The sequence below is a fragment of the Peromyscus maniculatus genome, chromosome 23 (assembly GCF_049852395.1).
Source record: "Peromyscus maniculatus bairdii isolate BWxNUB_F1_BW_parent chromosome 23, HU_Pman_BW_mat_3.1, whole genome shotgun sequence".
Taxonomy (NCBI): Eukaryota; Metazoa; Chordata; class Mammalia; order Rodentia; family Cricetidae; genus Peromyscus; species Peromyscus maniculatus.
Genome location: NC_134874.1, coordinates 43,258,760 through 43,273,509, shown reverse-complemented (window position 1 = coordinate 43,273,509; position 14,750 = coordinate 43,258,760). Strand labels below are relative to the sequence as shown.

At 54.0% G+C, this 14,750-nt stretch overlaps 1 protein-coding gene across 2 annotated transcripts in view; it reads left to right on the top strand.

The window, feature by feature from the left end:
- Mad1l1 (mitotic arrest deficient 1 like 1) overlaps positions 1-14,750 on the top strand; it is a 326,218-nt gene that overhangs the window by 208,139 nt on the left and 103,329 nt on the right. For both annotated transcript variants that reach the window (XM_006991094.4, XM_076560966.1), the window contains exon 14: positions 10,072-10,160. In XM_006991094.4, coding sequence (XP_006991156.1) covers positions 10,072-10,160 — 89 coding nt within the window. The remainder of the gene's footprint in view (positions 1-10,071; positions 10,161-14,750) is intronic.

Genomic DNA, 14,750 nt, shown 5'->3' with positions numbered 1-14,750 from the left:
GAGGGCTGTGTGACAGCCTGTCAGGGCCAGGCCTGTTCAGGGTGGCATTCTGAGTCAGGTGGATGTCATAGAAATGAGGACTGGGAACCGCTGTCTCGTGTGCTCTCCGCACATGTCTGGTCTGCTCACAGCCTGCCATTGTGGCCCTAGCCAGCCACTTCCCATCAGCCCTCCCTGCTCCTGAGACTGACATGTTCATCCTGTCTCAGTGCCTGTCCTGTTCTGTCACTGGGCACCATGTTCTGGAGGAACGCGGTGTGTAGGAAACCTACTGTGGAGACTGGGCACTGGTTCTGCAGGCTGGATGGCCAGTTCACTTCTGTCACACTGGTGTCTGTCATCGTTGGAGCAGGATCTTGTGGCCGGGGACACGGCATGAGAAGGTCTGTGTCTGTGACCCCACAGTTGAACCCTCTTGTGGTCCTCCAGAGCTGGCGGAGGGGCTCTCTGCTCGCACTGGGTGAAGCTTCTACCTTTGCCCATTCTGAGTATATTCCTCTGTTAGTAGGCAGAGCATGCAGGCTGAGGCAGGTGCCACATTATGCAAGCATGTCCTTGAGTACTTGCTTCCCTGGGCTTGTTCTGAGGGAACAGGAAGGCTCCGTGGCAGTGCGTTTGGGCCGATCTTGGTGCTAATACAAAAGCATGCAGCACCAGGCAGCTTAACGCAGCAGAAGCTTTTGGTTTCAGATCTAGAAACAGAGAGTCCACTGGTCAGTTAGGTGTCTCGGGAAGTTGTTTCCTGGTTGCCAACCGAGCTTTGCACACTGGAAGCTTGAGAGAGAGCTCTATGAAGGAGCTGGCCCCATTGAGGATCCAGTCGCCCCCTCATGCTACCACCCTGAGGGAATATTTCATCCCATGGACTTGGAGGACAGACACCCGGCTGTTTTGTATGGCCAACTCAGTGTTCACTGCCCCATTTTCTACCTGGATGTCTTCCCCTAGTCGCTGTGTACCTGCTGAGGTGCGCCCTGCACCTGCCCACTAAACGGAACAGAAGCCCCCCTAAAGCGAGTTGACCCTCCTCAGTGTGTCCAGTGGGCAGAAGCTGTGCGCATTGCCTCTAGACCTCCTCAGCCTTCAGCCTTGGCACCTGAGAGGCTGGACTTCCCCAAGCCTGGCCTGCGGGCTCCTAGAGCGAAGCTGCCTGGGCTCAGGGCACAGCCTGCCGCTGGCCTTCCAGCTGCTGACCTGTTCTATCCCTCATGACGTTCAGCCAGCCTGCTCCACAGCAGCTTACTCCCTGGGCTGCGTACCTGTGGAGCCACCAGAATTCTCTTCCCTGGATTTGGAGTGATGAGCTGGCTGCCCTGAGTAGAAACTACAAGCTGGCCTCTCTAGATGCTTCCCACTTAGGTGGCCCATTGCATTCAACAGCCTGGTGGCTAGTGCAGCCTCGGGACCCATGTCTCTCTCCAGGCTGAAGTGGGAGTACAGGGAGAGTTCAGCTGAAGACCCCTCTCTTCCTTTACCAAGGAGCACACCTCAAACACTTCCCTAGGTCCCCGTGGGCCTAGAGCTGAGCTAAACAGTGGACTCCATCCAGAATTTCCATTGTCGTCTCAGGGTTACCTTTTGGAGACCCAAGACATCTGCCCAGAGTGGGCTTTGGAGAGCTGGTAGCAGCCTGAGAGCCCTCCAGAGCCCTGGACCCGGCACCATCACCACCATCTGTGTTCTTGGCCCGGATGGAGACTATGTATCGAGCATTGAATGACGAGACTTCATAGGGATAGGGATAGGGATGAGCATGCTCACACTGGTGACCAGCAGCGGTTTCATTAATTAGAACTGCTGGCCTGAAGGGCAGGATGCCGAGCTCCTGCTCTGGTTATTACTTTGTAGAATTAAGTATGGCTCCCAGGATCAAACCATGAACCACTCAAACCACAACACATGGTCTCCATTGAGAGTTGTGCCTTGCTGGGGAGGTAGCCACAAGCATCCTTAGAATTGAATCTCAACGATGCTTCAGGGCAGAGAAGAAAGCTGGTGCTGCCTATAGATAGAGATGCAGGGCAGGGCTCAGGGCTGGGCTGCAGAGTCAGTGGGTGTCTGTGCCCAGTGTGGGCAGCTTTCTTGGAAGAGCATCCCTGATTCTGCTGTAGGTTGGGTTTGTGCCTTCCTGAGCTGCCAGAGAGCTCTGTCTTGAAGTGTTGGGGCTCCTCACACGGGGAGGGGGGTCCTCTCAGCCACCCTCCTCTTTGCTGCTGTCTGTAGCAGACAGCCTCCTGCAATTCCCAGGGATGTTCATCTTCATCAGACATGAGGGTTCACCTCTCTGAACAGAATCAGTCGCTTCTGTGAGAGCCTCTACAGTGAGTCACCTCCAGCCAGACTAGTCAGAAAGATGGAGTTCCAATACCAGGAATGACGGAAGCAGCCCGTATTTGTCCTCTGCTTTTGTTCTTAATTGGCAAGCACGCTACCAACTGAGCCACATCCCTGGACCCTTCACCCCCCGCTTCAAGCTGTGCTTTCTGCACACTTGACCACTATCTGAGCTCCACTTCAGCAGTGCCGCAGCTCATCCTGTAGACTCTTCTCACTTCCGTGTCCTTTGGCATACGGAAATTGATGTTGTGATGAGGCCCTTGTTATCTGTTGGCATAGCTTAGAAACTGTTGCTGGATCCAAAGCTGGGAAGATTCCGTCCTTCAGTCCGTCTTTTCCTGCCTATAAATGTTCCATCTAGCAGCTTGGGTCTCACATTTCAGTTCTGATCCACTTGGACTGTTTGTGTTTTTAATATGGCATGAGTTAGGGCTCCAGCCTCATCCTGAGTGTGCATGTGTGTCCACTTGTCTTAATCTTGTCCCCTGCAGACGCTTCTCTCTCCACTCGATAGTCATGGCCTCCTGATTGATGGCCAGCTGGTCATGCCACTTTGTGTTCTATGCTGGACTGGGTTCAAGTTCAACCTGTGAGTCCTTCCTCACACTACTGCCTAAGTTGTTGTCTTTAGTGCCCTTGCTCCCAGGCTGATGTGAGCCTTCCCACTTTGTGGAAGCCCCACCCCTGCAGTGTGGTTAAATCTGGACCATCAACTTCCCAGGATGTAGACTCACCCAGGAGACAAACCTGTGTGTCCATCTCTCTGGGGGGTTTCTAGACTGGTTTAACTCGAGTAGGAAGACCACCCGAATGGGGCAGCACCATGCCGTGGGCTGGGGTCCTGCACTGAACGAAAAGGAGAAAGCGAGCTGAGCCCCAGCACCCGTTCTCTCTGCTTCCGGGTTGTGGATTCCGTGACCAGCCACCTCAGGCTCCTGCCGTGGTGCCTTCCCCACCGCGACGGACTGTGCACCCTCAGACTGTGAGCAGAATAAACACTTTCCCTAAGTTGCTTTTGGCAGGTATCTTGTTGCAATGAGAAAAATAACCACTGCAGTCCATCAAGATCAACTCGGCTATTCAGAATCCCTTGCAGTTCTCTGTGAATTTTAGCATAAGCAAAAAATAAACAAACAAACAAAAACACCGACCAAACCCAGTTTTGCAAGAAAGACATTGCAGTTTAAGGGTTTTTTGCTGTGCTCAGGAATCCAACCTGGTGCTGAGCATACACTCTATCCCTGAGCCACACCTCAAGCCAATGTTTACAGTTTTGAAAGAGTTGCATTGATTCTGTAGATCACTTTGAAGATTTGACTCAACCCCAGCCCCAAGGGCACCTGACTTCTGGGCACCTCTGAACTGGAGACCCAAGCTCTGCCTGCACAGAGGCTTCCTGTAGGGCGGCCCCAGGCTGGCCGAAGTTAGACTCCAAGAACCCCACAGAGCATGCTCACCTGCTTCTTGCTGCTTCCTGCTGTTCCCTCTTCACTCCTTCCAGACCTGCCCTGGCCCAAACAGAGATGCAGTAGTCTGCTTCGTCCAGCTGTTGGAGCAGGGGCCCTGTTGGTGGCCCTTCTCCACACTGAGGAGTTGGCGACTGCAGAACATGTCTGAGCATAAGTTCCCTCAGGAGAGTGTTGCTCCACCAGGAATGCCAGCCTCAGCAAACCTCAGAGCCCTGGCTGGCTGTGCTATCAGAACTCGGATGAGGAACAGGGTCGGGGAGAGCAGAACCTGACAGTTAGGGTTTCAACATCATGTCGTGTCCCTGGTACAAAGGAGTGTGGTGTGTCCTCACACCCGTGATGAGGTGTGACAGCATGAAGCTCAAGGATGCTTTGATTGCAGAAGCTGGTGCTGGGTCTACCCTGGATATTTCTGTGAGTGCCTTTTGTGTTTTTGAGGCGTGGTCTCATGAACCCAGGCTAGCCTCAAACTCCTTCCCTCCCGAGTGCTGGGACTACAGCACGTACCACTGCTCCCCATTACACCTGTGGTTTTAGTGCCTGCTACCTGAGTAGAGAGCACAGGTACACGGGGCAGGATAGAGGAGGTAAAGGGTCGTCTTCCGAGCATAGCAGCAGGACCAGCATTTAGGAGTTTGGTCTGGTAGGTTTGTTGGTCTCACTGATGCACTATTTAGTTTCTTTCTGTAGCATCCTGTGGTGGGGCTGTTGGGATGGAAAAAGACAGAGGCCCAGGAAAGTCTGTCATTTGCTCAGGTCAGTGGCAGGCTGGGTCTTTTGCGTTCCATGCCCTGATTTAGAGTGAATCCTGCCCCATCTTAGGGACAGGTATGTCCATCCTCACAGCCTCCTACAATGCCTGGGCCACCCTCCCTACTCTGTAGTCCCGTAGCCTAGACAGTGTGCAGTAAGGTGGACAGCATTGGAATGGGAGCCTGGAGGAGGAGGGCCTAGCTTGGAAGAGTACCATCCTCAACTTTTACCTATAGCTGGCAGACATGGGTGAGTGTTTGCTCCAGGGACCCACAGTCCTGATGGGCAGCAGGCATCATCCCCATCCCCATTATACACAACCATGGCCTGCTGAGAGAGGCATGCCAGCCGTCCCCGGAGCCTGGCGTCCAGCCACACCTGGGTGGAGAGTGTCAGGAGCACCCCTGCCCTACCAGGAGAGCGCCAAGGGGAGGATACTCACATGCCATTGGTCTTGGAGAGAGGGTGGGCAGCACCGGCTCTAGGACATTCAGTTTGAACAAACGGGAGACGGGGCAGCGGCAGGTGCTGAAGCAACCCCCACCCAGCATGCACAGGGCTCCTCTTCACCTCGTCCCGCTCACTTGGCAGGCATGTGCATTGGGGCCGCTGCTCAGCTGCAGATGAGCCCTCCAAAAAGCACTTTGTGTGTGAAATCCTTTTAGCAGGATGAGTTTGGAATCTGGCCCGTGGTTTGAGGCATTTGGCAGGGTCCCTGAAGACGCAATCCAATTAGTCCCATGTTTTCTTGTTTTTATAAGTGACTCTAGACCCAGGTTTTCCTCAGTGAAGTAGAAAATAGGTACAGGCGACAACATTCATGCACAACCAAATTCCTCTTCCCTTTATCCCATGTCTTCCAATCCCAGACATGAGTCAGCTCCCATTGGCTGGAAGGGAGCAGATGGCTACAAAAGGGAGGACAGGACTCGCCTCATGAAGCCAGGGTCCCGTGGCCTGAAAGCAAGTGGTGGCAGACTGTCATGACACCGTAGGACAGATGTGTGATAGGATGGCCGTGGTTATACTGGGCATATATGGTAGAGGTAGGATATGAATGTGTGGGTGTGTGCAGGCTTAAAGGGTGGTGGTGGTGGGAAGGTCTTGGGCAAAGGAGGGGATAAGTGGTAGAGCCCCTGCCTAGAATCCCCCAGTGAGGGGCTGGGGTATGGCTCAGTGGTAGAGACCCTGCCTAGAATCCCCCAGTGAGGGGCTGGGGTGTGGCTCAGTGGTAGAGACCCTGCCTAGAATCCCCCAGTGAGGGGCTGGGGTGTGACTCAGTGGTAGAGCACCTGCCTAGAGTCCCCCAGTGAGGGGCTGGGGTGTGACTCAGTGGTAGAGCACCTGCCTAGAATCCCCAGTGAGGGGCTGGGTGTGGCTCAGTGGCAGAGCATTAGGTTCTATCCTCAACACTGCAGATAATAAAAATGAAGCCCACTTGGTATGCTGCTCCTAAAGGAGGCGGCATCCTTGTACTTGAAGAGCTGGGTTTGAGGTAGCTCTACATCAGAAATTCACCATGGGCTTATTGGACCAATCATAGTTTTTATGCTGTGGGTCAGGAGAGGAGTGGCTTCCAAGGTGGAAGCCAGCGCTGAACGGTGGGCAGGTGGGCCAGCATCATGTTGGGCCAGCCACCAGACAGTGCCTAGGAACCTGGTGCAGGCTCAGGAGAGCAAGAGAATTGTTCCTGGAGGAGGGAGAATGTTGAGCATAGAGCCGAGGCTGCAGATTCAAATGAGAGGATCCATATTTGCTCTGAGGTTGTGGGTGAGCCAGCACTTCCCATCCTTCCCTGCAGACCGTGTAGAAGTAACAGGAATGAAAACAAAATGGCGAACTCAAGCTCTGACCAAGCAGAAGTAGAGTGGAACCAAGCCACAAGCAGGAGGCACATGGCCACTGGCAGAGGACCGGCCTTTGTGTAGATCACATAAAAGTGTTTGCCAGGGTTAGGTGGGGTACAGGCTTCAGGAAAAGGCCCTGGGAAGGAGAGGATCCAATGACCTGCTTGTGGGTCAGGCGCTTCCTGCCAGGTAGTCCTAAGCCTCGGGCTGGCCCGGCAGACCTTCCCTCCCCAGAGCAGGACTCGTGTGCTTTCCTGGTACACGAGACTACCATGGGCACTAGGGCCCCTGTTCAGGTGGCTAAAAGCAGGTCACGCTTGCTGTGAGCATGGCTCTTGGCTCTCGGGAGGAATCAGTGGCTCTATTTGTACCTGCAGCGAGGCTGTCAGATTGGCTCATAGCAAGGCAAGGGCCTGTTCTCCCCGCCATGCCACCTTAGGTATGGAGCTGGATCTGATAGGAAATCAAGGGAAGGAGGCTGGGGAGCAGGGCAGAGAAATCCACAGCCGAAGAAGTTGACCCGAGCACAGTTTGTCAGAAAGTGCCGTTTAGCTGTACGTTAGAACCCGAAACGTGACGAGGCCTAGAGCAGCAGTGGTGGGGCTGGATGAGGAAATGTAGCTGGCCTGGAGGGAAGCAGGAGATCACAGAGTACTGGGAAGGAGAGCCTTGGCAAAGCCCAAACAGCACTGGCTGTGAGAGCCTTGTCTGTTCCCGTAGAAATGCAGCTCACGTGGGCAGTCCGATGTAGTGCCCTGAGTGCCAGGTGCGCTGATGCAGCTCGTGTGGGCAGTTAGAACGTGTAGTACATGAACACTCGTCGTGCCCTGAGTGCCGGGTGATGCAGGATACGGGTGTTTGGAAAGAAGCACTGAGACAGAAGAAGGAGTCCAGCGAAGATGAGAGACAAAAGCAAGGGCTGTCCATCATCGCCAGGGAAGATGCCCTGGAAAGTTACCATGAAGAAGGGGAGGCACATTTAGCTGTTTGGGGACCCACCAGAGGATTAGGGCTGATAGGATCCCTCTGTCTAATAGAGAGAGAGCATGGTTGCTTATGAGTTGTGGGTTACAAGAAAAAGGCCAAGAAGGCCCACAGCCTACATAGTTGTGTGTCTGTAAGCAAGAGTTTTTTTTAAAGCTCGTGGTGGATTTCTGATGGTCTGAGGTGTGGGGAGCTGATGGAAGAGCCCTGTCCAGGGACAGGGAGAGATGTGATGAGCTACCACCATTGTGAGCAGAATGGAAGGGGGGCAGCCCCACTGCGTCACCGTCATCTGTCCGGGGCCCCCGGTGTGAGTGCTATTGCCCACACTGGGGAAAGGAGTCTTAAGTGTACTAAATCAGTGCTGAGCCACCAGACAGACAAAATCACAGGCTTTATCTGGGCATTCGGCCCAGCAGGTAAACACATAACATCAATTGTCACCAACTGTGTACAGTTACCAAGCGAGGAGGGTGGAATCCCTAACTAGTCAGACCTTCAATGGGACATGTCCTTGGTACTGTCCAGCACAGGAAAGGATGGATGCAGCATAATGCAGCCATTACTTAACAGCACAAATGCTGACCGTCAAGACATGAAAGGAAACACACTCACAAGCCAAAAGACAGAAAGCACAGAAGCCTAATGCAATAGAAATCAATACAGACACATAGCAAGATATAAATGGACTAAACTCTGCCACTAAAAGGAAAAGACTTTCTGATGAGTTCCACGCAGAACCAAAGCAATTGGAACAGGTGGCTGCCGAGGCCACTTGGCATTTGTAAGCATCTGAGCAGGAATCAGCTATTCATGCCTCATCTAAATTCAAGCCATAAAGCATTGCGGGAAGCGGGCAGATGCGCCTCTCGGTACTGAAGGTGCACAAGGACATCTGTACTGCGCTCTGTAGGGAGCATGGAAGTACACAGAGAGGCAACTGTTTCTATGATAGCAGTGCATGCATGTGTGTCTAACCAGTCTCTCCAAAGCCAGAGAGCTTACTGTTGAGAAGGACTCCTGTTTATAAGGCCAGCAAGATGGGTCTGCACAAGCCTGATGACCTAGGTTTGATCTCCAGGACCCATATGGCGGAAGGAGAGAACAAATCCCTGCAAGTTGTCCTCTGCACTACACACCCACACTGTGGCTACATGTGCACATACGCACACATGCACGCGCACGCGCACAAACACACACACACACACACACACACACACACACACACACACACACACACACACACACACACACACACACCCCTCTTACTGTAGTAGCATCCTGTACCTTGGAGTCTCGCTACCTCCTCCAACGATAAGAAACAGGAAGTACTTCCATCACATTAAGTTTCAGGGCCCAGTTCTATCAGAGTCTCAAACTGTGAGACCTGCCACGGCACCATAAGCCGTGTTCGAGTGTAGGGGCAAGGGGAGGGCTCTCTGGAAGTAAGCACCGTGTTGCCTCCACCTCGCCATGGAGGAGCTGTACCATGAATGACAGTGTCAGTTAGGAACAAAAGCGGGCAGCATGTGAAGATGACGCCATCCTGGGGACAGGGAAGATAGCTCACCCAGCGAATTGCTTGTGGTGCCGGGATGAGGACATGAGACCGGCCCTCAGAACTCATGCAAAAATGTGGACTTGTAACCCCAGCACTAGGGAGATAGAGACAGGTGGATCCCCTGGAATTCATTGGCCAGCCTGCCTAGATAAATTGTCAAGTTCTAGGCTCAGTGAGAGACCCTGTACCCCAAAACAAGCTGGATGGCTCCCGAGGTTTGACCTCTGACCTCCATACATGCGTGTACCCTCGTATGCATACACAGAGAGACATACAGTTTGTCCTGTCCCTTTATCTGGCTCATGGTTCTGGAGTCTGGATAGCCTGGTGTCAGGAGGCCAGTCTGGCAGGAGATGGGGTGGGTGAGGGGTCTGAGCTGGGCTGCAGGCAGTGACACTGACCCATGGCCTGTCCCTTAAGAGGTTTCTGCTCTCCTTGAAGACTCTTGGCACTGAGTGTGCATCTGTTTGGAGGGATGGGGCTGAGGACACTCAAGGAGCAAGGGTCAGCTCTGGGTGACTTTCCTGCTGCCCAGGAAGCCACTGCCTCAGCAGCCATCTGCTTTCCTCCTGGGCCTGGCTGATTGAGCTTGCCTGTGTCTTCTGTTCCTGACTCGCTCTAGGGTCTGGGATCTGTCTGGCTTCCTGGCGCACCCGCACCCCCACCCCTCCCACAGGTGTGCAGAGTAGCTTGCAGACCTTGGCCCAGGGCAGGCAGACAGTTCTGTCACCCTGGAGAAAACACTGTGACTTCCATCCAAGCCATGGTAATTCTAGACTGCGATCTCGCTACTCACTCTGTCCCTCTCTGTCTCCAAGGCTCTATAGCTCTCCTCAGCCATCCTGAATGGCTGACCATGTGTCTCTCCACCTAACCTTGGAACAGGAGCATGGTGAAAGAGAAAGAACTGTGTTTACCTGACTCAGAACGCCTTGTGGCATGGAGGATCTAGGCTATGGGGTTGACCAGGCAGGGGACCCTCTTCCCCAGATCCCCAGCACATACTAGGCATCCAGTCTGGGCATGTTCAGATGCAGACTTCAGGACTTTGGGAACGGAGCATGGACCTGGGCTGTGGGTCCCTGTACAGGCTGACCGCTTACTATGTGTTTCCTTATAGCTGGAGATGGAGTTGAAGATGCTGAGGGCCCAGACGAGCTCAGCTGAGGCCAGCTTCCCATTCTGCAAGGAGGAGGTAGATGCACTCAGGTATGTCGTCTTCTCTCGGGCTCTGGCTGCCCCACATGTTACTCCCGAGAGCACGATGAGCAGAGCCCATCAGAGCCCCTGCCTTTTGCCTCCCCAAGGCTGTTTGTTTCTGTTACATTGTCTGCTGAGACCCTTGTTTCCACTGGGCTAGGCCTTTCTGGTGTCATGTCCCAGGTCAGCACTGACGGCTGGCCTCCCAGCACTGGTTCTCCACGCCCAAGAGGAGCAGGCATCCTGTCAGGGTGTCCACCGGGACCTGCCTTCCTGCCAGCACCATGAGACACCAGGCCTAGCATGAGGGGCACATGGCCAGCTGTTGATTGAAGGGTGCAAACAGGCATCTCTCAGAGACTGCCTCACAGAGAGATGAACAGTTTGGCCAAGCTTTGAGCTTCAGGTGTGGCTCTTTGCAGGGTACTTTTGGTGCATGTTTAGAGACAACTCACTGCTTTCACCATGCACATATGTGTGTGCATGTATGTGTGTGTATGTGTGAGTATTCAAATGCTTATGAATATGTATGTGCATCTGGTGGGGTATTTTCTTCCTATGTCCTCTACCTTAGTTCTTGAGATAGGTCTCTCACTCAACGTGGAGCCCTCCAGTTCAGCTAGCCTGGCTGGCAGTGAGCTCCAGGGATCTTCCTGTCTCTGCCTCCCCAGCACTGGAGACTACAGGCACATGTCACCAGAGCCAGCTTTTCACATGGATGCTTGGGATCCCAACTCTGAACTGCCGTCAGGTTCTCCCTGGCCTGCACTGGTCCTGCCATTCTAACTTCTGTCTGAAACGGCTGCGCGATGGCCGTCACCACTGCCCTGGCGTCTTGTGAGAGGCAGCAGAATGAATGTAGTGAGTTGGCCACCCCCTGCAAGCCTTCCTTCTCTTTGGGGTCCTCGGGAACAAGAAAACTCTGTAGACATTGAGTGGTTTCTTGATGAGGAGACATGGAGGAGCCTGGGGGAGGAGGGGAAGCAGTCCTCTCTGGCTGGGCTCGTGGTGTCCCAGAGACCGTAATGGGGTTCTACCTCTGTGGAGTTGACCTTGGCTCTGTCAGGCTCTTCCGACACTGTCTCTCTTTGGGTAATGGCTGGCGACTGACTCCCTGCTTTGCAGGGCTGTTGAGGGCAAAGCAAGGAAGGCTTACTTCTTGGCACTTTTCCCAGCAGTGTTCACTGTATAGCGCTGAGGTCCCTCTCACTGCCAGGGCCCTTCTCGCACAGACCCAGGCCTGGGAAGTAGCGCTGTGGGGATACCAGGTACAGAGCTGTTGGTTTGCATTTGTCCCAGCGTGGTGTGTGCTGTGCGCTGTCAGGGCAGAGCGGAGTGGATAATTGACTGGCCAGCAGAGCCACACACTACGTCTTCATCAGCTCACAGCTTAATGGGGACATTATTCACATGGGCTTGTGGCTGTTTAATTATGGGTGGTGCTGTGAGAGCTGGTGTCTGGAGATAGGGTCCCTGGGACAAGCATCTGGGTGCAAGAGGAGCATGCTTGGTGCCGTGACTGAGTGTCTGGAGAACTGGTGTGGCCCTGGCGAGTGTCGGGATCTTCATCCTGTGAGTGATGTGGAGCCATTAGGCATTTTAAAGCAGAAAAAAACGACATGATCTGATTTGTAGCATCAGGCATTGCTGGCTGCCTAGGCCAGGCAGGGGAACTTGGCAAGGCCAGGCAGCCGTGCCCTGGCCAAGTGCTGGGAAGCATTCATTGTGAGGTTCAGCCAAGCTGGAGAGGCTGCTCCTGGGTGGAGCTCCACAACATCTCTTCTGTGATAAAGACCCTTGTACTCAGGGTGGGTGGGTTTAGTGGACCTGGAAGCGTATTCCGTTCCGACTCTGTGTCCCTGAAGCCAAAGACAGCAGTCATGGCAGCCTTCGTTTGCATCTGACTGCGAGGTGCTGGCAAGAGGTGCTGTCTCCAGGGCTGGGGAGGTGAGGTGAAGCGCTTGCTGGCCTACAGTCACTGCCTTACAGCGTCCTTAGGCCACACAAGGCAGGTAGCCCTGTGTACCCAGCTCCATGTCAGCTGGTGGGCAGAGAGCTTGATTTGGGTGTGAGCAAGTGTCAAGGTCTTGGAGTTGGCCAGCTGCGTGGCGGCCAACACAACCCCGCTCTCCTCATACCACAGGCACTGTGTTGCCTTCCGGCTATGACCTCTCACGTGGTTGGCGGGAGTGTGGACCAGAGTGTGTCAGATTTGTCGTGGGGAGAGGCAGGTACACTTCAAGTTTGATGATTTTTTTTTTTTTTTGGTTTTTTCGAGACAGGGTTTCTCTGTGTAGCTTTGCGCCTTTCCTGGAGCTCACTTGGTAGCCCAGGCTGGCCTCGAACTCACAGAGATCCGCCTGCCTCTGCCTCCCAAGTGCTGGGATTAAAGGCGTGCGCCACCACCGCCCGGCTCAAGTTTGATGATTTTTAAACTTTAAAAAGGGGCTTTGCTGTTAACATCTTCCTCACTAAGATCAAAGCCTCCTGTCCACACGTCTCCCTAGGAGAACACCGCTGTGAGTGAGGTGCCTTTGTAGCTGGTAAGAACCAGGTCAGGCCATTTGGAGGGGCTGCAGCCCACTCGGCTCTGCTGGCACTTCTGCTTTCCAGCAGAGGGAAACTGAGGGTGTCCAAGTGGCTCCTGTGGGCTTGGAGCATGCGTGGCAGAGAAGTCCAGAGAAGCAGGGCCTCTGTGTAGTGAACTCAAATGGACCCCACGCTCCAGGCAGCTTCTCAAGGGCAGATGGCTCAGGTTGGACCAAGCATGCAGGTATTTCGCTTACCTGCCTAGCTCCTTCCGTTCTTGAGCTTGGGTCTCCTGAGTCCTGTTCCTATGCCTGTAGACAGGGGTGGTCTTCTGCCACTGCTCATCCTTTGCATTCTATTGATGTGATAAACATCAGGACCACAAAAGCAGCCTGGGGAGGAAAGGGTCTATTTGGTTTATATGTCCCAATCATATCACAGTCCATCACTGAGGGAATCCAGGACAGGAATTCAAGGCAGGAACCCAGAGACAGGAACTGAAGCAGAGACCATGGGGGAACACTGCTTACTGGCCTGCTCTTCATGGCCTGCTTCTCTTGTACCTTCCAGAACTTCCTGCTCAGGGGTGGCACTGCCCACATCACAGATCAGAAAAATGCTCCACAGACTTGCCCACAGGCCGGTCTGATGGAGGCAGTTCCTCCACCGAGGCTCCCTCTTCCCAGATGACTCCCGCTTGTGTCACGTTGGCATAAATAAACAAATAAATAAGACATTTTAGAAGGAAATCCCAGCACAGTCCTTCTTTGTTGGCACTAGCATGCTGAGTCCTATTTGCCCTGCTTTCCAACCTTTCACCTATGTCAGACATTGTATCAATGTGCCTCAGTTTCCCACAGTGCCACACAATAGGGTCAGTGTACTTGTCACTGTTAGCTTGAGCAAGGGGACTGTGCTATGTGTGGCATCTTGTTTTGCTGGAATACCACACTGGGACCTATTGTGCTGCCTTCTGGCTCAAGGGTACTCAGAGGGGCAGCCCACTTGACGGAGGAGCTGGGTCTTCAGACCCCCATTGCCACCCAGGTCCCCTGGGAAGGGACACGGGCAGTGTGGACTCTGAAGTCTCACCTTCCTCCAGCTGGGCCAGGGTGGGGCCCTTATTGAGGCCGCCCTCTTGGAATAAGAGCCCTGCTCTCCTTCTGACCCCTCTCCTGAGCCTGAAGTGCCTTGCCTACCGGCCCTTCGTGCAGCTCCTGACGAGGACCACAGCTGAAGTGGGTAACTCCAAGGAAGACAGGTGACATGAGAGCCCTGCCTCGGGCCAGCCTGCCCTTCGCTCAAGGCCATGGCTGCAAACACAGCCAGCTAGCGGGTGCAGAGGACCGGGCGGGGTAGCTGCTGCTCCCCAGGGCAGTGTGAAGATGAGGGGTGGGCTACAGCCGTGTGTGTTTACACAGAGCTATTGGCTACACCTAAGGGGCACAGGCTGGGGAGATGCTCCATGGTAAAGAGCTTGCTACAGCAGCGTGAGGAGTTGAGTTTGACCCCCAGGACCCGTGTGTGTTTGTTTTTTCAAGTCGGGTATTGTGGCTTATGTAATCCTATCCCTGAGAAGGTGGAGACAGAAGCAGCCCTGGGACTCACTGGTCAGCCCATCTGGCTCGTGAGCTCCAGGTTCAGTGAGAGATCAGATCTCAGAAGTTAAGATAGAGAGGGGTGGACGAAGACACCTGTTGTTGGCCTCTGGCCTCCAAAGGCATGCACACATAGTCACAAAAGTTGCACAGATGCCTGTGTATGTGAATTGCACCCACCTGTGGCATTGCACGCTCCTTCCATGAAGCCAGACTGGGAGCACCAGTGCAAAGCTAAGTGGTGGCAGCTGAGGACCTCTCGCCTGGAACAAATCTGGGCTCGTTACTTCCCACTGTCAGGAAAGCTCTGACAAATCCTAAATGTCTGCGGCTTTAGCAGCTGGGTAGACTGTGGGCTTGCATGTCTGGGCCAGAACCTGTTAGTCACACTCCACAGCCTCTCCTTTCCCAGCCGCGCTCGCTGCCTGCTGGGCCCCAGCCTGAGCAGGCATTCCCAGGCACTCGGGGGCCG